Source organism: Neomonachus schauinslandi, chromosome 1 (genome assembly GCF_002201575.2).
Source record: "Neomonachus schauinslandi chromosome 1, ASM220157v2, whole genome shotgun sequence".
Lineage (NCBI taxonomy): Eukaryota > Metazoa > Chordata > Mammalia > Carnivora > Phocidae > Neomonachus > Neomonachus schauinslandi.
Window position 1 is genome coordinate 51,104,061 of NC_058403.1, and position 21,829 is coordinate 51,125,889.

Consider the following 21,829-nt stretch of genomic DNA (forward strand, 5'->3'; position numbering starts at 1 on the left):
TTTATACTTCAGATTCCTATCTTGTTAATATTTTATGCGTAATTAAAATTAAAACTAATATATTAACCATTGCTAGTATAAAATAAGCCATTTTCCTACTTATAAGTAAAATTTGGTTGTGGTCTTATATGTATTAATTTAGTTTTTAGTAGTTTTAAAAAATTTTCCAGAAGATAAATTTGACAATATTTTCAAATGAAAAATATATTTAAGGCTAGTTTTGAGAATTTTAAGCATGTTAATCTTGTGTAGTCCCACATATCTATGAAATGTAGTGTGTATTTTTTTTTCTATGACATATATACTTAGGAGAAAAATACATTTCCACATTCCACCATGTTCCTTTGCAGCACATACTTGTCTCTTCCCTGGTAAAATTGAGGGTCTGTAAATTTGAAATGTGTGACATTCAAAGGCTTAGTAGCTAAATAAGAGTTGTTGATATTTAAATAGGAAATATGTTCTAGCTTCATACTTTTTGTAGTCATTTCAGATAAAATTATAATAGATAATCTTCATTAAGGCACACAGCCTGAACTGAAGTTATTTGCTTAGTTACTTCAAGAAAACACTTAACATCTCTCTCTCTCTTTTTTCCTTTTTCTAAAGGCCTTGGATGGTATACTGTAAACTCAGCATATGGAGATACCATTATCATGCCTTGCCGCCTCGATGTACCTCAGAATCTCATGTTTGGCAAATGGAAATATGTAAGTGTAACCTACTTTGGATTTAGCTAATTACCTTTAGTTGTTTTGTTTGTTTGTTTGTGTTTTTTTTGGGGGGGATAATATTCCTTCTGTGAGCAAATGTGAATTTCAAATTAACGTAATGGCAATATTCAACTATGGGTACAAATGTGGGAAGGTAGAATTATGTGTTGGATATGTCAAAAGAGTAATTCCTAAGTCTTACCTAAGAAGTGCTATTTTAAAATAAAGCCAAAAAACACGTAATTCTTAGATCATATTAGTCTGAAAGATTTAACCTTAAATGTTAGAGGCAGAGGAAAAGGCAGAGTTCCAGAGTAAAATCAGTGGCATGTAGAACAGAGCTTAGTGGAAGTTGGCAGCTTTTCTCCACATACTCATGTCCTGTTTAGTGTGGCTATTGCAAAGGCCAAATACACCAGTTGCAAGAGTACCCAAATATTCATTGGGAATTAGTCATCAGCATTAGAAGCTTGTTTCTGGTGTTGTCTTAGAACTATGTTGACGGGGCAGGTCCTTTTTACATTAAAATTGTTCATTTTACTCCTTTCTTGCAGATAGCAAATCAATACTTTCTCAGGTATCAAGGCACAGATGGGTCTGGAAATGGCGGGTAGATACCCTGGTAGATTATGTGGAATGGCTAGGTAACATCGACTGATAAAATGTTTCAATTTAATTACAGAAACCAACAAAAGGTGTCTGTGTGGTACAGTTTCCTAATGCTGAATCACATGAGACTCATGGTAGTTTGGGAGCTTAAAGTAGACATATGCTTCCTTGAATATGATGGCAGTTTTTATCAAGTTCCTTGAAATGTTAAAAGGTATTTTAATAGGGAAAAAAAATCTGATGGTCAAATAATTTTTGAAAACTTTCTTTATCACAGTACTTCTCAGAGCCTCTCACTAAGATGCATTCTGAATTGTCCATGCTTGATTCATTTCTTAGGTTTTTTTAACCACCCAATTTTTTCTCTCAAATATCTGCAAAAACAAACATGCAGAACACACTTTGGGAAATGTGCTTAAGTTTGCACCCAAGAAGGGGGTAGAACACAATCTTTCAAAATGTGGGTTAAGTCAGACCAACATGTTCCACCATATACTTGCTGTGGGATTCTGGACAAGTGAATGGATCTCCATTTTCTCATCTCTAAAAAAGGGGTGATAAGAATAGTCTTCCCTCAGTGGTGTGAGGGTTACATGAAGTAATTCATAGCAGAATATTGACCGAGTGCTTGGCACGTGGTCCTTGTTCTGGCTGTGGGGCTCTAAGCCCATGTGCATGGGGGGGGGGGATCATGTGACAGCAGAGGAAGGAGGTGAGCACTTACCTGTACTCTCCTCCTGATACCTGGCTCACGTTGGGGATTTTGAACTATTTCTGGTTTACTATAAAAGTGGAAATAGGAAGTTAAGGCCTGTGAGGATAAGGTCTATTCACACCCCTCAAACTCTAAGCAAGACTACCACATGCTTCACCTGTTGACTCGAACTTAACTGCCAAAATAAGTGGAACACAGACGGTGAAAAACCATGATCATAGACATTCCTGATGATAATTCGGGGAATAATTTTCACCCAAACTGAACTGGTACAGTGGTAGTGGAAACAGTGATGGCAATTTTCAAAATCTTAATTAAAGCAAAAAGCTTCGGCAATAACCGGATGAGATGTGTTTGAAGTACCATGTGCTCTAAAACCAGTGTCGGTTTGCAGGCAGAGTCTACAAGCTCTAATTTAATGACAGCTGAAAGACAAATGGTAGGTTTGGAAAGAGTGAAAGGGGGCAAACATAGAAGAAGGATGGATTGGCTTCTCCCTTCCTGCACGGTCATCTGCCTGTGAATGGAGATCATGGTTCCCTGGGAGCCTCTCTATACTTCACCCCCACCTCTTTTTTTTTTCTTTTTAATGTTCAGTTAGCCAACATATAGTATATCATTAGTTTTTGATGTAGTGTTCAATGATTCATTAGTTGCGTTCAACACCCAGTGCTCATCACACGTGCCCCCTCCTTCACCCCCACCTCTTCTCCAGCATCTGCCTCGGTGCTGGTACAGAAAGTGCATCTAGCAGCTATCAGGAGTGCTACAGTGAAGTCATCATGCAGCCAGACTGCAGGGCTTCAGCTTTTGCTCTGCTGAGATACACTAGCTGGGCCCTTGGACAATTTATTTAACTGACTTCCGTCTCTACTGTATAATCTGTAAATGAATCTAATATTACAACTCTAACTTACAGGGTCGTTAGGAGTATTAAATTCATTACTATGTGGAAAACCCAAGGAAAGTACCTGGCATATGGTTAATAACTATTATTTATTGCATAAGTGTATGAATACAGAAATATAAGGGACTGGTTTAACATATTTCTCTCAGTGAAGGAATGATTTACAGCAAGGATTTGCACTGTAAACCTGTGGCAAAATTTAAAAAATTAAGGAGAATATTATTGATGTATTCAGATATTCAACCAACTAAAACTTTCAGACTCTAAAATTAGCTTAGTAATTATCTTGGCTTGTGGTGCGATGACAAAATACCATAGACTAGGGGACTTCAACAACATCTATTTATATATCACAGTTCTGGAGGCTGGGAAGCCCAAGATCAAGGTGCTGGCAAATTTGGTTCTTTGTGAGGGTCCTTCTCTTGATTTGCTGCCATTTTGCTATGTGCTCGTATGACCTGTATTTTCATGGAGAGAGAGACCTCTCTTCCTCTTCTTATAGGGGTACTAATCCTGTCATAAGGGCACCATTCCAGTACCTCATCTAAACCTAATTACCTCTCAAAGGCTCCACCTCCAAATATCAGCACACTGGGGGTTAGGGCTTCGACATACGAATTTGGGGGTCACACAAACATTTAGTCCATAACAGTAATAAATATTAATAATTTTTAAAATGTAACTCCCCATAGTACCTTGGAATTTGCCATGCACTTTAAAATGTTCTGTCATATTTTATTTTCTCAAAGGCCTTGTGAGGTAAGTAGAGGAGGGATTGGCTCCTATCTTAGATTAATTTGCTTATTAGCTAAGAGAATTTTTGTGGGAGCAAAGGAAGAGATGAAATATATGTCTCGGGCTCTTGGCATAATTGTCCAGGCCAGATTATATTTTATTTTGATAATAAGTTTTTATATGAAAGCTCTTTGAGCTAAGTTTTATGACTCAGATAGCAAAACTATGCATTTTAGTGATTAATCTGATTTTGTTGCTTAATGGACATGATTGTTTCACAAAGGCAAATACTGTTCCTCCATGAAGACTCATTAAATTATGTTATGAGTAAAGGTCAGCTCCGTCAGTTTTGGCTGAAACTAAAAGGTGTGGACGTTTAAAATATGTGGGTTAGGGGCGCCTGGGTGGCTCAGATGGTTAAGCATCTGCCTTCGGCTCAGGTCATGATCCCGGGGTCCTGGGATCGAGCCCCGCATCGGGCTCCCTGCTCAAGTGGGGAGCCTGCTTCTCCCTCTCCCTCTGCCATTCTCTCCACCTGTGCTCTCTGGCTCTATCTCTCTGTCAAATAAATAAATAAAATCTTTAAAAAAATAAAATAAAATATGTGGGTTAAAGTAATGAGTATGCAAAAGATAACTGCCCGGGATTTCTAAATGAGTATTTGCAGCCCACATGTATGCTTGCTGTGATGGTTAGCTGAATATCATTTTGTGCATTTGTGTGTTTGTTTTCATCTACTTTTTTCTTTTGAATTAGATACAATGCCAGCCCTTGTTGGTTTCAGAAGAGTCACTAATTCTGTCCTTTGGATGCAAGAGAAGTTCAGATTCCAATAGCTGTCTTTCCATTTTCACATATTTAAACTGATACCTGTGAAAGAACTTAGAGACTCTCCTCTTACGAAGAGTAATTTTCTGTAACCAAAGATTTATGTGAGGCTCATATCCAAAATTATTCCTTTTGGACAGAACTATAAATATTGGTGGAAGAATATGGTATGGCCAAGAAATTTTGTTATTCTGAATGTAATCCTGAAACATCTGAATATGCTTGTTTTTAAAATATATTGTTATTTTAATTTTTAGGAAAAGCCCGATGGCTCCCCAGTATTTATTGCCTTCAGGTCCTCTACAAAGAAAAGTGTGCAGTACGACGATGTACCAGAATACAAAGACAGATTGAGCCTCTCAGAAAACTACACTTTGTCTATCAGTAATGCAAGGATCAGTGATGAAAAGAGATTTGTGTGCATGCTAGTAACTGAGGACAACGTGTTTGAGGCACCTACAATAGTCAAGGTGTTCAGTAAGTAGTCTGCAGTGTAACTGCTAAGTGGGATTGATGGCTGGTACTAGAAAATGTTCTTTAGAAAGAAGAGTGAGCTCTCTGAAGTGTCTCCACAGCAGGCATCTCTATAAGAGGACTTCTAACGATCTTCATTCTGCTCATGCATGCTGTCAGTGAGGAAAACAAAAACCCTGAAATTCAAATAGGAGTTTTGCAGCGAGGAACTAAAACAATATTCTCTGTTGTTTTATTGGGTAACATTTCCTGTGATATGAAGTGCTACTAAGTGAAAACTGGCATGTGATCTTTAACTTTCACTGACATGTACAAATAAATATTCTGTGATATATACATAGATACGTAATACATACATATAATCATGCATGTCATGCACACACATATATCTGTTAGGCTGAACAATATAAAATTAATATTTTGATATGTTAAACAATAAATACAGGCAAATCCAAACCATCTTATAATTTAGAAATCTAAGCTTTTTATGTGTATGGTATGTGTGTGTCTATATATGTGTGTATATAGTATTATACACACACACACACACACACACACACACATATATATATATATCTCCTGGCCTTTAATAATGTTGATTTTGTTCTTCAAAGTGTTCAGTTGGTTTAGAAAACTTCCCCCAAATAAAAAAGTTCACCACACCCTGAATGCGTATGTGGAATACATCAAGGGGAAAAAGTAGAGTAGGGTTGGAAGAAGAGAACTCAGTAGAAGAAACTTGGAGAAATTACTGTAGTCATTATGGCAAAGTTACTTTGCCTAATGATAACATATAGTTAATGTTACTGTGCAAATAGCTATGCAAATTAATGATTTGAGAAGTTCTAATTAAACATTCTATCTTTTAATATTCAAATAAAAAATTCCACCTCCTGTTACATCATAATATATTAGAAATTACAGGGAGAAAAATAGGTCTCAAAAGTTTCAGAATTCCAGTCTTTTTTAATTAAGGTAGAAGGTCTCACTTTCCAGTTTTTTCCCTCTGCTTTCTGATAACGTGGCAGCACCTAGAAATTATTAAAATAAATAGAAGAAAGAAACCCAGAGGGCTCCTACAGCAAACAACCATGGATTTTTCCCATTTCTCTTCTAATAGCCTATGCAACTAAGTGGAACTGTCCCGTAAGTATTTATATATATTTCACAGCTCCTTTGGGCTCATGACATGGATTCAAAGAATTCTTATACTGTTAAAAGAAACCTTTGTTCTCCAGGAGAACCTTGTAAAAGCATATTACATGTTTCAGTTGATTACCTTTCAGCTTGGAAGGCACTTTCCAGAAACCATCCACCCTTCTCAATCATTTCATGAATCGCACCAAATTCCAAGTGTTTGCCAGTCATGCCTTCCATTAAATACCCCAAATAATCTACATCCTTTATTTACCAATGTCCCATTTTTTTTCTTTCTTTTATTTCACTTTGATGTTATTTAGAAGAAGGATGGTGCACTGCTAGGGACATTTTTTGTAAAGAGAACAACAAAAACAATTTTTTAAATTAGGCCATGATATCATAAATATAAGTATACAACAAAAATGTAAGACAGTAGGTGGAGATTAAGTCATAGCACCCTGAAGTTTATGTGTATTGCTTTGTCATTGTCAGGTTTCTTTCTCACTGTGTTAAAATTCTCAAATATCAAGCTAGTCTACAAGAAAGTTGAGAAAATCCAGGTTGTTTCCTTTAGAAGAATCATTTGTGACAATTTTCAGAATACACTTAAAGAAAATACCATACAGCAATCTGAAAAAAAAAAATCCAGTTAGTCTACTTTGATAAAAATTTGTAAGCTATTTTGGAATACAGGAGATTTCTATGATTATAAAAACAAACTCACACCCCACATACTGGCAGCACCCCCTACCCCCTTCTCTTTTGAATGTTGTTGAAAACAAAGTGATTCTCAGAAACAGAATTTGCATTCCAGGCTCTGGGCCAGGGAGAATTCAAATAGACAAGTTACACATTCTTGAAAATGGCATTTTATGCTAGAAACCATGGGACCCTCCAAGTCCAATTAAATGAACAGCGCAGCTCATGATAAGGAAAGTGTTTGCAAGAGCATGCAGGGGTTTTACTTTTTTAAAAAAATAATGAATTTACTTTGGGTCACATTTTGTGAAGCAAACAGCAGCTGTGACAGGGAGACTTTTATTCTGTGCATGTGTATATTGCAGTCACTTAAGAGTTACTAGGCTCATCAATCAGTGCTCTGTTTCCTTCTGTCGAATCACCTAGCAACACGCATTGTGTACTGCAGAATCGAGTATGGTTGATGTGAGCTAATCCCAGATCAGCTTGCTGCAGAGTGCCATCCTCATGAGCAAACTCAGACTGTTTTTATTCAAACTGGAGGCCATGACTGATGACTCTGTTACCTCTGGTGTAGGCTTGTTTGTTTAGTTTTAAACTATACCTCAGATACAATAGCCATGCCCATTATGCACCCCAGATTCAGATAAGTCACATTCTTTATCACCATGAGTACAGCTTTTTTAAAAACAGAATTGGATGGCATCAAAATTAAAATGTATTTGCATTTATTGCACATTTGAAGTTAATAAAACCATTCAGAAACATCAGTAAAGCCTTTAAAGTTCCCAAAGATTTATTCCAAACATTGTGCAGAAGTTTCGGAAGTCAAATGGGTTGCCAACTGGCTGTCAGTGGTGAAACAGAAAAATCCCTGACTGGTCATCAGAAGACCTGGCTTTGTTAGGTCTGCTGCTAATTTCTGACCTTGGCGAAGTTCACTAGTCTGGGGCTTCCTCTCTCATCAACAGTAATATAAGTGCTTAGAATTTGAGGGTGGTTTTCCTACCATGTTCCTAGGATCCTCCTGAGGAGCTACTGAAGAGGGCAGGAGAGGGGGAGGCACTGCTTTTGTTAGCTAGAATTCTACCCACGCTATATTTCAAAGATTTTTCATGATAATTCATTCAAGGGAAAATGACCCCAGCTATAAAAAAGCGTTTGAAAACCACAAGCGAGGCTAATCTGTAAACCCTCTTGTACTCTAGTGTACTGAGAGGAGCTTTCATGAGTCAGTATAAGCAGTGCACCTCTCTTTTATTGCCTTCCTCCCCTATCAAACTGAGCTCTCCTGTTTGTGGTTTCTGGTAATAACACTGTACATTATGGGTGACAGAGGGCAGTTTTGCCTTCATCACTTCATCCTCAACTGGCTGTGATAGACACCCTTGACAAAGTTATTTTAATAATGCAAATAAATTTGTGCTGACTTTCCCTTTCAATTCTATACTTGGTTATGAATCCCTGAATTATATTAAGGCATAATTCATGTAAAGTTTTTTTTTAAACACTTCGGAATCAATATGCAATTTTGCTCAAATAGTACGTGTCCTCTTTTATGGTCCTCCAACTAATACCCATTGATTGTTGCAAACTAATATAAGAGAAAATTACATACAAAATATCTCATGGGCTTGAAACAAAAGTTTGGAGAAAAGAACTCAAAGAATTGCAGTAGGTATTACCATTACTTCCACAATACCCACTGTGGCTCTCTTCCAAATAAAAAGATGAGTTACAGTGTAAAGAGGCCTAAACTTTAAGGATTCTTTCACCAGGTTTCCTGGATTGTCCACAGTTTCATTTTATTGAAATCAGTATAAATTTTCAAAAATATTTATGGAAGGAACATATACATGGCCATATGTAAAGGACCAACATTTGTAACATACCAAGTATTTATGATCTTATATGCACTGATAAAACATCAGAAGGTATACAAAGCAGAGGAATATATATATTCTGCCTAAGAGGAAGTGTGTGCCCAACTGTTCTGATATATAGTTTTGGTGAACTAGAATGTATTGCAGCCTAGCAACACTGCCCACCTACGTTTCGTATTAAAAGACTCATTTAAAAAAAAAAAAAAGAACCTCAGTTTTTTCAGATGATTTTTTAAATCTCTTTTTATATTCCAGGCATAGATACTACTGAAGGGGAAACAAAAACCCATTTATTCTTTTTCTCTTGTTAGTTTGACTCTTGATTGACCACATAAATTAATTTAATATCTTACCTCTCTTATGCTTTCAGAAAGGTATCATGAAATACTTGATTTTAGTTCCCAGAGAACTTTGGCTTACTTACTTAAGCACCAAGAATTTTCATTTTGTTTAAATATTTTGGATACATCCCTCTCTCAAATGTTTTAGACATTTGTCTTAAAACATAAATTCAGAACAGAATTTAATGTTTTAGTAGTAATTCGGAGTTGTAATTGTGAACATTAATGGTATTACATTAAAATCGTGATAAAACCAGTGCTTACTGATTTGTGGAAGGCTTTAAGCCCCTACCATATGTTTCCCAGAAATTGCTGTTTATTTTGGCTTTTTGGTCAGTTTTTAATAATTTTTTGGTCCCATTTCTAACAGGAAATCAGGTGTCACTTCTTGTCTGTGTTAATGTAATTGTCTCTGGTATACTTCTCTATTCTTCTGTATTTCTTTTTTCTATTTTTCTATCTTTCTTGTGTTTTGTTTCCAATCTGTATATTTAGAAAATAATCCATCTTGTGAAAATTGAATTAGAATTATGTTTCTAGAATTAATAGTAAGTAGGCCCTCCTATAATTAAAGTGCATAAGTTGAACACATAGGAAGATTTACTATTATTATTCGTTGTTCCAATTTCTAATATAAAACAATTGCAAAAGGGAAATTAACTCTCAATAGTAACATGAATATTTTTTACATATTTTTTACATACAGTCTTGGTGATAGCCATTTTGCTGTTCCAAAGACTTTCTGTCTTCATCCTTATTTTCTGTAATGGTGTGGGTAGGCAACATGTCTGATAGTGGAATTCCAAATTGAGTAGTAATTATCTAAAAGCCAACTCAGTCTAGTTTGGTAATAGAAATTAAAGGTATTGGAGATGGTATACAATGAGACTTTGAATGAAAGAATAACTGGTTGTTTTTATTTGTTTATATGAGAATAGAATAGTTTTGCTCTGTGAGATTCACAAAAATCAATGACAAAGAGGCAATATCCATTTTCTGGAGACTAATTGTTAGAGCTGATTAAAAAGTAAAATATCCATCAGTGATAGGTAGATAACTAACAGCGAAGAGTAAATAACTTAAAATAAGTTTGGATAATATCTTGTTGCTGTGATTTTTAACCAGTTCTTCCTGAAGGCTCTCTTAGAATGGATGCTTATAGAACTTCCTATATTTGAAATGCTTCTGTCCATTATCTCAGTTCCAAATTTGAAGGATTTCCCTACATTTATAATTTCATAATGTGAGTGCACTTTAAAGATAAGGTTTGAGATACACTGAAAACTTGAACTTCTAAATCCCTTAACTCCTTTTAGTTATCATGATTTTAGAACCATAATTCATGAACTTCATTGTGCTTGAAAATCTTGTAGAGAGCTTGTTTTAAAAAATAGATTTATAGGACTGTCCCTAGAGATTCTAATTCTGGCTAGGGGAGGCTTAGAAATCTACATTTTTAATAAATATCCTTTGTGGATTCAGATCTTCATCTAAGTAGCTGGAAGTTATGAGTAAGTAGAAAGTACACATGATAATCAATTGGCAATAATATTCATGTTTAGTATATTAACCTCTGTTTCACTATCAAATCCATATTTACTGCTTATGAAGCATTCAGAAGACATTACCAATATTTTATTCAAAAGAGTAATAAGCATTTAAAATAGTATTTAATGTAATAAAGCAAATACTTAGAGGGAGTGGGTTAACCAGATTTCTTAATCACAGATTATATGGGAATGTGTTCTTTATTTTGTTGCTTGGTTTTTTGCTTTGACTAAGTAAATTATTTTTCTATAATCCAAATCACAAATGTCCTTCTGTTCTTTCATGTGTACTTAAAACCTTTCTCTGCTTGACTTTAGAGCAACCATCCAAACCTGAAATTGTAAGCAAAGCACCTTTTCTCGAAACAGAGCAGCTAAAAAAGGTAAGAACTTGCGTTTGATTCATTGCCTTCACTTAGCCTAATGTTAAATGTCTTCTCCTGGCCTCAGATGCCAGGATAAATAAGATAGACTTTGTTCTTGTGGAGTTGACAGTGTTGCAGGTGCCAATCAGAAAGTCTGCCCGAGTTAGAGTGGGAACACAGAGGAAGATATAGTCATTTCCAGAAGGAGAAGAGGGTGGGGGGGGGGGGGGGGGGGGGGAGGCATAAGTCTTTCTTACTTGAATGCACTGAATATTAAATGGAGTCATGAAAGATGACTCGATTTTCTCTAAACCAAGGGTAGAAAGGCTTTCCAACAACATGAAATAATATGATGTGAACGAGAATAGCATTTTTAGGAAACATCACGTTATTTGCGTTGCTGGAACTTTGTGTGGTAAGATGGTAGGCAAGAGAGTGCAGTAAAGGATAAATCTGGAGAAGTAAAGAGAAGTTGGATTATGACAAGCCTTATGTCATGGAGGGAGTTTGGACTTTATTCTATTCGCAGATTAAACTATTGAAAAGTTGAAGTAAAGCTGTGAGAAGATCAAATTTGAACAATCACATTAAGAGGTGTGAAGAGAGGTTGTATCAAGAGGGGACAAAGCTGGAGGTTATATTTGGGCACCATCAGCTGACTAATAATCTTATTTTCACTAAGTAAAATACCTAAATTTCCCTTTGTGAAGAAAAAAATACAAACAAGTTAAAAGTTCTTTGAATCAGATTAAATTTTACTTCATAATATTATTTGATAAATGCCAAATATTGAAGTTATAACACATTTGAAGAAAAGTGGTGGGAATTATAGATTTGGTAAGTATGTGTATCTGAACTTTATATAGTATGAAACCAGAGAGGCAGCCCCACTTTCACACCGTTAATGATTCTTGCATGCTGAGATCTATGAACCATGGGAATAGTCAATGTTAATGTAGTTATGTTATTTAGTTAATGCTAAAAATGAATAGTGTCAAAATGAATTTGGTAATGCTTTTAGACAAATGTGATTTTATTAATAGTGGCGGCGTCTATTGCATATTTTTAAATGGGCAAGACCATAATTTTAAGTACAAGGCATTGTCTTTAATGCAAGAGAGCATGTATTCAGTCCCCAGTCAGTGCCTGGATAATGAATGGGTCAGGAAATCTTTGGAAGAGCTGCACCCTGAGGAGTCCTAAGCTTTTAAATTGACAACCACTGATGGAACCAAGGTAGCAATGTTTCCTTTTCATTTTGCAGTTGGGAGACTGCATTTCAAAAGACAGTTATCCAGATGGCAACATCACATGGTACAGGAATGGAAAAGTGCTGCAACCCCTTGAAGGAGGTGGGTAAGAAGTGGGCAATAAATTCAGATGACCTATTTTGACTTTCTCTTGTCTAGGCATTCCTTAGACTGCCCTGAATCTAAATGCATTGCCCTTTTTGATCTACGGCTCTATGCTTTGTTCCTTTAAGTAACCATTAAGTCATTAAGTGATTTTTTAAAACATCATTTTAGTCCTTATGCAGAAGAATCAAGAGCAGAGAAAATTTATTTCTGTATATGGCATGTTCTAGAAGTTAATTAAAGTGAGTGGGAGATAGGATTCCAGGATTCTATTTCTGTGTCTCTGATTTCATGGTTTTGAAAAGACATTCTACCTCAGTACATGTCAATTTTCCTTCCTGCTAAATACAGTAAGAAGGACAAAACCACTTCTCAAGGTGTTGTGACATTTAACTAAGGACTGTGATTTTCCAATGAAAATGCTATCATTAGTGTTCTTATTTTCTTCAGTGGTGGTCTTAATTTTTAAAAAGCAAATGGACCCGGTAACTCAGCTCTATACCATGACTTCATCTCTGGAGTACAAGGCAACCAAGACTGACATACAAATGCCATTCACCTGCTCTGTGATGTATTATGGACCATCTGGCCAGAAAACACTTCAATCTGAACAAGCAATCTTTGATATTTACTGTAAGTAACTCAATATACAATTATGCAATTTTAATGTTTTAGAGTATCCAAATGCTATTAATCGTTCAAGTCCTAATCCACATGCTCTTTGGATTGTACTTTCAACCCCCCTTTCCTATTCTGCAGTACTCAAATAATCTCTTTCTCCTTGGAAGACCTATAGAATAAATGCTTACCCTCTCTTCTGATACCTTTCACTTTCCACTTTGTCATTTCTGAACATTTCTTCTGTATTCTGCTAGATGCTAAGTTCCTTAAAGACAAGATCTCTAACTTAGTTCGATCCCTTCTGGTAGTCCTCAGCCTGGCACATAAGCTGTGAATTTTGTAGGAGTTCAAAACGCCATCTGATTACTTTCTGAATGAAGGACAGATGCATAGAGGCTTATGACTGATTGGTCTTCTAGATATGGGATTTCCATTTTAATGAAAAAATTTATATTAATAATGAGATCAATTGCATAAGTTTAAATAGGATGTTGTATTCCAAGACATTTTGGCTAACTTTATTTCATAGATTTGAAACATAGGATATTAGACTAAAAAGGAAACTTCTTGATCATCTGATCTAACTCCATTATTTTACTTAGCAGTAAAGTGAGGCCCAGAGACTTGCCCTAAATTAGCTATAGAGACTGGGTTAGAATCCTTTTCTGCAATGCTGTTCTCTTTCCTATAAGACAGTTGCCAAGATTCAGAGCAAACAGGCTGGTAGTCCAGGCCCAGCACAGTCAATTTCTGTGTCTTTCTGGAAGAGTAGCTAACTGCTTTAGGTCTCAGTTTTCTTATCTTGAAATGGAAAAAATAACTCAGTGTTGTTATGGAGATTAAGTGAAATCACAAATCTAAAATAACATCCTATATTGCTCATTAAATTCTTGTTATTAAGTACTATTACTATTGCTATGTAATCATTATTACTACATACACATAGAACTAGAGATACTGATTTTGGAGAAATGCAAGAAAAAATTTCATTATTTTAAAAAATGAATCAAAACTTCTTATAATATTGCCATATGTAGTAGAATAACCTAAAACTTCTACGTGTATTCTGGAGAAAGAGCAGAAATGCCAGTTGAGCCCTTGTAGGGTTTTATCTCCTCTACATTTCTATTTTGGTTCCATAAAGTGCAGAACCTTCTATAAGAACAAAACTGACATTCCACTTGCCCTAACAATAAGGGATTGTTGTGCCTTAAACTTTGTATCTAAGTTTCAACTTATATCTGACTTAAAAGTGAGGATTTAAAGGATTTCATTATGTACAAGTTATCTAAAATCAAACTATTATTTCTGTAAGTAAAGGCAGAATTCTGTCTGTTCAAAAATGTTGAACTGGAAATAAAATATCTTGGTGTAAGTGCAGGAGTACAAGATAGGAAAGAGCATCAAGATGAGTAGTAAGGACTGGGAAAGTGGCTTCAGAAAAAACAGGAATGTATGTTATCAGGCATGAAGATCTGGATAAGCAGAAAAGTCCTTGGGTGAATAAGAAGGAAATGATTTTACTGTGGCTGGCTGTGGGGGGGGTGCATTTGGCACAGTTTTTGAGAAGCCACAGTGTATGCAGTGCTGGGCTTCCTGGTAAAAATATAAAAGTGCTTAAGACAAAGTCCTGACATTCAAAGAGTTTACTGCTCCAGGAGAGCAATAAGATACCTACATCAGGAGGAAATTGTCAGTGCAAGGTTGCAAGTGGTGACACTCAGAATTCAGTGAATAGCCCTAAAAGCTCAGATGCCCAAGGACAGTGATTCTCAAACTTTTGTGTGCATCAAAATCACCAGAAGGACTTAGAACACAGATCACTAGACCTGCTCTGAAGTTTCTCATCCAGTAGTTGTGGGGAGATGTCCAACACTCTGCATTTAGAATAAATTCCCTGGTGATGCTAACGCTGCTCATCTGAGGACCACACTTGGTGAACCATTGCTCTATGTGACTTTAGAGTGGAGGAGGAGGGAGCTAAACAGAAAGGACAGAGAGTACATTCAGAAGAAAGAAATTTGATCATTTCATCTTGAGGAAGATGCACTAGTCCACTCCTACCCTATCCAGTCAGTAAAGAAGCTTTATAGAATCCAGCTCTTTTATCTTGATGTTTATCTGATTCTGCCGTCTGACACTACCTAAGAATACGCCACCATTCTTCATTGCCAGTATTTCTGTGATTTCCAAAATAATATTCCTTTCTGTTCACTCCAAACTTCCCTCCAAGCTGCTGCCAGAAATATCTTTTTTAAAAACAAATGTGACCATGTTAGTTTAATGCTATGATTACAATTCTTTAATAACTCCCAGATCTCTCAGATTAATCTTCACACTCCCTGTTTTTTTCTTCCAACTTTTTATTTAAATTCCAGTTGATTAACATACAGTGTAATATTAGTTTCAGGTGTAGGATTTAGCGATTCATCAATACAACACCAGTTGCCCATCACAGCAAATGCCCTCCTTAACCCATCCCCCTGCCCACCTCCTCTCCAGCACCCTCAGTTTGTTCTCTACAGTTAGAAGTCTGTTTTATGGTTTACCTCTCTCTCTCTTTTCTTTCCCCTTTGTTCATCTGTTACATTTCTTAAATTCCATATATGAGTGAAATCATAGGACATTGGTCTTTCTCCGACTGACTTATTTTGCTCAGCATAATATTCTCTAGCTCCATCCATGTCATTGCAAAAGGCAAGATTCATTCTTTTTCATGGCTGAGTAATACTCCATTGTTTACATATACCACAACTACTTTATTCATTCATCAGTTGGTGGACATTTGGGCTCTTTCCATAATTTGGCTATTGTTGATAATGCTGCTATAAACATCAGGGTACATGCATCCCTTTGAATCAGTATTTTTGTATCTGTTGGGTAAATACCTAGTAGTGCAATTGCTGGGTTATAGGATAGCTCTATTTTTAACTTTTTGAGGAAACTCCATACTGTTTTCTGGAGTGGCTGTCCCAGTTTACATTCCCATCAACAGTGTAAGAGAGTTCCCCTCTCTCTGCATCCTGGTCAACATCTGTTGTTTCCTGTGTAGTTATATTTAGCCATTCTGACAGGTGGGGGGTGGTATCTCATTGTAGTTTTGATTTGTATTTCCCTGATGATGAGTAATGTTGAGCATCTTCCCATGTGTCTGTTAGCCATCTGGAGGTCTTCTTTGGAAAAATGTCTCTTCATGTCTTCTGTCCATTTTTTAACTGGATTATTTGTTTTTTGGGTGTTGAATTTTTATAAGTTCTTTATAGATTTTAGATACTAACCCTTTATCAGGTATGTCATTTGCAAATATCTTCTCCCTTTTTGTAGTTTCCCTTTTAGTTTTGTTGATTATTTCCTTTACTGTGCAGAAGATTTTTATCTTGATGAAGTCCCAATAGTTCATTTTTGCTTTTTGTTTCCCTTGCCTCCAGAGACATGTCCAGTAAGAAGTTGCTATGGCCAATGTCAAAGAGGTTGCTGCATGTGGAGGTTTCTCCTCTAGGATTTTGATGGTTTCCTGTCTCAACATTTAGGTCTTTCATGCATTTTGAATTTATTTTTGTGTATGGTGTTAGAAAGTGGTCCAGTTTCATTCTTATGCATGTTTCTGTCCGTTTTCCCAGCACCATTTGTTGAAGGGTTAGTTGACCATATAGTTGTGGGTCCATATCTGAGTTTTCTATTTTGTTCCATTTATCTATGTATCTGTCTTTATGCCAGTACCATACTCTCTTGATCACTACCGCATTGTAATATAGCTTGAAGTCCAGAATTCTGATGCCTCCAACTTTGCTTTTCTTTTTCAAGATTGCTTTGGCTATTTGGGTCTCTTGTGGTTCCATACAAATTTTAGGATTGTTTGTTCTAGCTCTGTGAAAATTGCTGGTGGTATTTTGATAGGGATTGCATTAAATGTGTATATTGCTTTGGGTAGTATAGGCTTTTTAACAACATTTGTTCTTTCAATCTGTGAGCATGGAATGTTTTTCCATTTCTTTGTATCATCTTCAATTTCTTTCATAAATGTTCTATAGTTTTTAGAGTACAGATCTCTTACCTCTTTGGTTAGGTCTCTTATGGATTTTGGTATATTTGTAAATAGGATCGATTTCTTGATTTCTCTTTCTGTTGTTCATTATTGGTATGTCAAATGCAACATATTTCTGCATGTTGATTTTGTTTCCTGCAATTTTGCTGAATTCTAGCAATTTTTTGGTGGAGTCTTTCAGGTTTTCTACATAAACTATCACGTCATCTGGAAATAGTGAAAATTTGACTTCTTCCTTGCCAATTTGGATGCCTTTTTTTTTGTTCTTTTTTTTTCTTTTTTTGTCTGATTGCTGAGGCTAGGACTTCCAGTACTATATTAAATAACAGTGGTGAGAGTAGACATCTCTGTTGTTCCTGATCGTAGAGGAAAAGCTCTCAGTTTTTCCCCATTAAGGATGGTATTACCTGTGGGTTTTTCTTATATGTCCTTTATTACATTGATGTATGTTCCCTCTATCCCTAGTTTGTTGAGGGTTTTTATGAAGAATCGTTGTTGTACTTTGTCAAAAGCTTTGTCTGCATCTATTGAGAGGATCATATGGTTCTTATCCTTTCTTTTATTTTTATTAATGTTGTATATCACATTGATTGATTTGCAAATATTGAACCACCCTGGCAACCCAGGAATAAATCCCACTTGATCGTGGTGAATGATTGTTTTAATGTATGGTTGGATTTGATTTGCTAGTATTTTGTTGAGATTTTTTTTTAAATTTTTTTATTGTTATGTTAATCACCATACATCATTAGTTTTTGATGTAGTGTTCCATGATTCATTGTTTGTGCATAACACCCAGTGCTCCATGCAGAACGTGCCCTCCTCAATACCCATCACCAGGCTAACCCATCCTCCCATGCCCCTCCCCTCTAGAACCCTCAGTTTGTTTTTCAGAGTCCATTGTCTCACATGGTTCGTCTCCCCCTCTGATATCCCCCCCTTCATTCTTCCCCTCCTGCTATCTTTTTTTTTTTCTTAACATATAAGGTATTATTTGTTTCAGAGGTACAGATCTGTGATTCAACAGTCTTGCACAATTCATAGCACTCACCATAGCACATACCCTCTCCAGTGTCTATCACCCAGCCATCCCATCCCTCCCACCCCAACCCCCACTCCAGCAACCCTCAGTTTGTTTCCTGAGATTAAGAATTCCTCATATCAGTGAGGTCATATGATACATGTTTTTCTCTGATTGACTTATTTAGCTCAGCATAACACCCTCCAGTTCCATCCACGTCGTTGCAAATGGCAAGATCTTATTCCTTTTGATGGCTGCATAATATTCAAGCTGAGGAAAAGAGAGTGAAACAACTACTGGATCATGAGGGCAGAATTGTTGAGAATTTTTGTGTCCATGTTCATCAGAGTTATTGGCCTGTAGTCCTCTTTTTTAGTGGAGTCTTTGTTTGGTTTTGGAATTAGGGTATGCTGGCCTCATAGAATGAGTTTGGAAGTTCTCCTTCCTTTTCTATTTTTTTGGAATAGTTTGTGAAGAATAGGTATTAACTCCTCTTTAAATGTTTGGTAGAATTCCCCTGGGAAGCCATCTGACCCTAGACTTTTGTTTGTTGGGAGACTTTGATGACTGATTCAATTTCTTTGCTGGTTTTGGTCTGTTCAAACTTTCTTTTTTTTTTTTTTTAAAGATTTTTTATTTATTTATTTGAGAGAGAGAGAATGAGAGAGGGCACATGAGAGGGGGGAGGGTCAGAGGGAGAAGCAGGCTCCCTGCCGAGCAGGGAGCCCGATGCGGGACTCGATCCAGGGACTACAGGATCATGACCTGAGCCGAAGGCAGTCGCTTAACCAACTGAGCCACCCAGGCGCCCTGTTCAAACTTTCTATTTCTTCCTGTTTCTGTTTAGGTAGGTTATATATGTTTCTAGGAATTTATCCATTTCTTCCAGATTGTCCAATTTGGTGACATACATGTCATAATATTCTCTTCATAATATTCTCTTATGATTGTTTGCATTTCTGTGGTGTTGGTTGTGATCTCTCCTCTTTCATTTGTAATTTTATTTACTTGAGTCCTTTCTCTTTTCTTTTTGATAAGTCTGACTAGGGGTTTATCAATTTTATTAATTTTTTCAAAGAACCACCTCCTGGTTTCATTTATCTGTTCTACTATGTTTTTTGTTTGTTTTTATATCACTTATTTCCATTCTAATCTTAATTATTTCCCTTCTTCTGCTGGCTTTAGGCTTCATTTGTTGTTCTTTTTTAGTTCCTTTAGGTGTAAGGTTATGCATATTTGAGATTTTTCTTGCTTTGAAGTAGGCCTATATTGCTATATACTTCGTTCTTATGAACATTTCTGCTGCACCCCAAAGGTTTCAGATCATTATGTTTTCATTTGTTTCCATGTATTTCTTTATTTGTTCTTTAATGTCTGGTTGACCCATTCAGTCTTTAGTAGGATGTTCTTTAACCTCCATGTATTTGTGTTCTTTCCAAATTTTTTCTTGTGGTTGACTTCAACTTTCATATCCTTATGGTCAGAAAATATGCATGGTATTATCTTAATCTTTTTGTACCTGTTGAGGCTTGATTTGTGACATAGTATGTGATTTATTCTGGACCTAGTATGTGATCTTGAAAAGAATGTATTTTCTGCTGCTTTAGGATGAAATGTTCTGAATATATTTGTTAAGCCTATCTGGTCCAGTGTGTCATTCAGAGCCTTGTTTCCTTGTTGATTTTCTGCTTAGATGATCTGTCCATTGTGCTTAGATGATCTGTCCATTGGTATAAGTGGAGTTTTAAAGTCCCCTACTATTAATGCATTATTATCAATAAGTTCCTTTATGTTTGTTATTAATTGTTTAATATATTTGGGTGCTCCCACGTTGGGGGCATAACTATTTATAATTGTTAGATCTTCTTGTTAGATAGACCCCTTTATTATGATATAGTACCCTTCTTCATCTCTTGTTATAGACCTTGGTTTAAAATCTAGTTTGTTTCATATAAGAATTGCTGTTCCAGCTTTCTTTTGACATCCTTTTGCATGGGAGATATTTCTCTATCCCCTCACTTTCATCTGCAGGTGTCTTTAGGTCTAAAATGAGTCTTTTGTAGACAGCATATAGATGGGTCTTGTTTTTTTATCCAATCTGACACTCTGTGTCTTTTGATTGGAGCAATTTAGTCCATTTACAATCAGAGTAATGATTGACAGATATTAATTTAGTGCCATTTCATTACTTATTTTGTGGCTGTTTCTGGAGATTTTCTCTGTTCCTTTCTAGTCTTTATCACTTTTGGTCTTTCTTTCCCACTCAAAGAGTCCCCTTTAATATTTCTTGCAGGGCTGGTTCAGTGGTCTCGAACTCCTTTAGTTTTTGTTTGTCTGGGAAACTCTTTATCTCTCCTTCTATTCTGAATGATAGCCTTGCTGGATAGAGTATTCTTGGCTGCAGATTTTTTCCATTTAGTGCATTGAATACATCATGCCACTCTCTTCTGGCTGCTAAGTTTCTGTGGAGTGATCTGCTGCTAACCTTATTGGTCTTCCCTTATAAGTTAGGGACTTCTTTTATCTTGTTGCTTTTAGGATTTTTCTTTATTTCTATATTTTGCAAATTTAACTACACTATGTCTCCATGTTGACCTGCATATGCTAATTTTGATGGGAGTTCTCTGTGCCTCCTGGATTTGGATGTCTGTTTTCTTCCCCAGATTAGGGAAGTTTTCAGCTACAACTACCTCAAATAAACCTTCTGCCCCCTTTTCAATCTCTTCTTCTGGGACCCCTATGATACAAATGTTATTATGGTTGATGGAGTCACTGAGTTCCCTGAGTCTATTTTCATGATCCAAGATTTTTCTTTCCCTCTTTTGTCTTTACAGTCCCAATTTTGATATGCCTCAAATCCTTTGTAGCCATGGTCCTGCACTATATCTCAATCTTCATCACTTCACTGTATCTTCTACAGTCCTGTTCTGTTTTCCAGATTCCTCCTTTAGACTACTACTTACATGCCTATTCATTTATGGTCACTACCTTACTTTTGTTTTCTAGCAAACACCTATTCATTCTTGAAATCCCAGCAGTAGCATCAATTCCTACCAGACACTTCCCAGTCTCATGCATCTGTAAGCTACCAGTGATCACATCATATGTAATTTTTATGTTTTTATAGTCTTAATTGTTTGATGTCATTATAAATAGATCAAAAGCCATGCTGTTTTCAACTTTATAACTTTAGCACTTAGTACCAGCACAAAATAAATATTAACTAAACAAATGAATACATGAGTGGACAGAAGATAAATGGAGATGGGACAAAGAAAATTTGAATAGACTCTTGGTAATTATATAGTGGTATATATAGAATAGTGAGATATAATTCTTACCTGAATAGTTCAAGGCAATCATGGGTACCAGGTTAAGAAATTTTTATTTCAGTCTTCACATATCATTGTAATCTTCAATACATTACTTCAGAAAACTGATTTAGAGGAAATATATATATATATATGCATAATATTTATATATTTATAAATTTATATATACATAAGTATAAATATTTATATATTTGAAGAAGTGGAATGAGGGCACTGTCTAAAACTTTGATGTTAGTGTTTCAGGTATAGGTTAGAGCCTGGACTATGGAAGTGTTAGTAGGAATAAAAGGGGAGAATCAGATGCAAAACACAGTATTAATCATTAAGACATGGTGACAGAGTGGATAAGAGAAAGCCAGAATACCTGGCAGAATGATTTACTAATGGACAGAGTAAAATTCAGAGAAAAAGTCAAGGATAACAGGAGAGCAAGAGATGGTTAATTTTGTTTGAGGCATGTTAGCTGGACATCCAGAAAGTTACTGTTAAAACTCAAATC

At 36.0% G+C, this 21,829-nt stretch overlaps 1 protein-coding gene across 5 annotated transcripts in view; it reads left to right on the top strand.

The window, feature by feature from the left end:
- ALCAM (activated leukocyte cell adhesion molecule) overlaps positions 1-21,829 on the top strand; it is a 211,317-nt gene that overhangs the window by 154,912 nt on the left and 34,576 nt on the right. For all 5 annotated transcript variants that reach the window (XM_021692377.2, XM_021692378.2, XM_021692380.1 and 2 more), the window contains exons 2-6: positions 610-710; positions 4,765-4,984; positions 10,910-10,974; positions 12,221-12,308; positions 12,762-12,944. In XM_021692377.2, the coding sequence (XP_021548052.1) occupies positions 610-710; positions 4,765-4,984; positions 10,910-10,974; positions 12,221-12,308; positions 12,762-12,944 (657 nt within the window). The remainder of the gene's footprint in view (positions 1-609; positions 711-4,764; positions 4,985-10,909; positions 10,975-12,220; positions 12,309-12,761; positions 12,945-21,829) is intronic.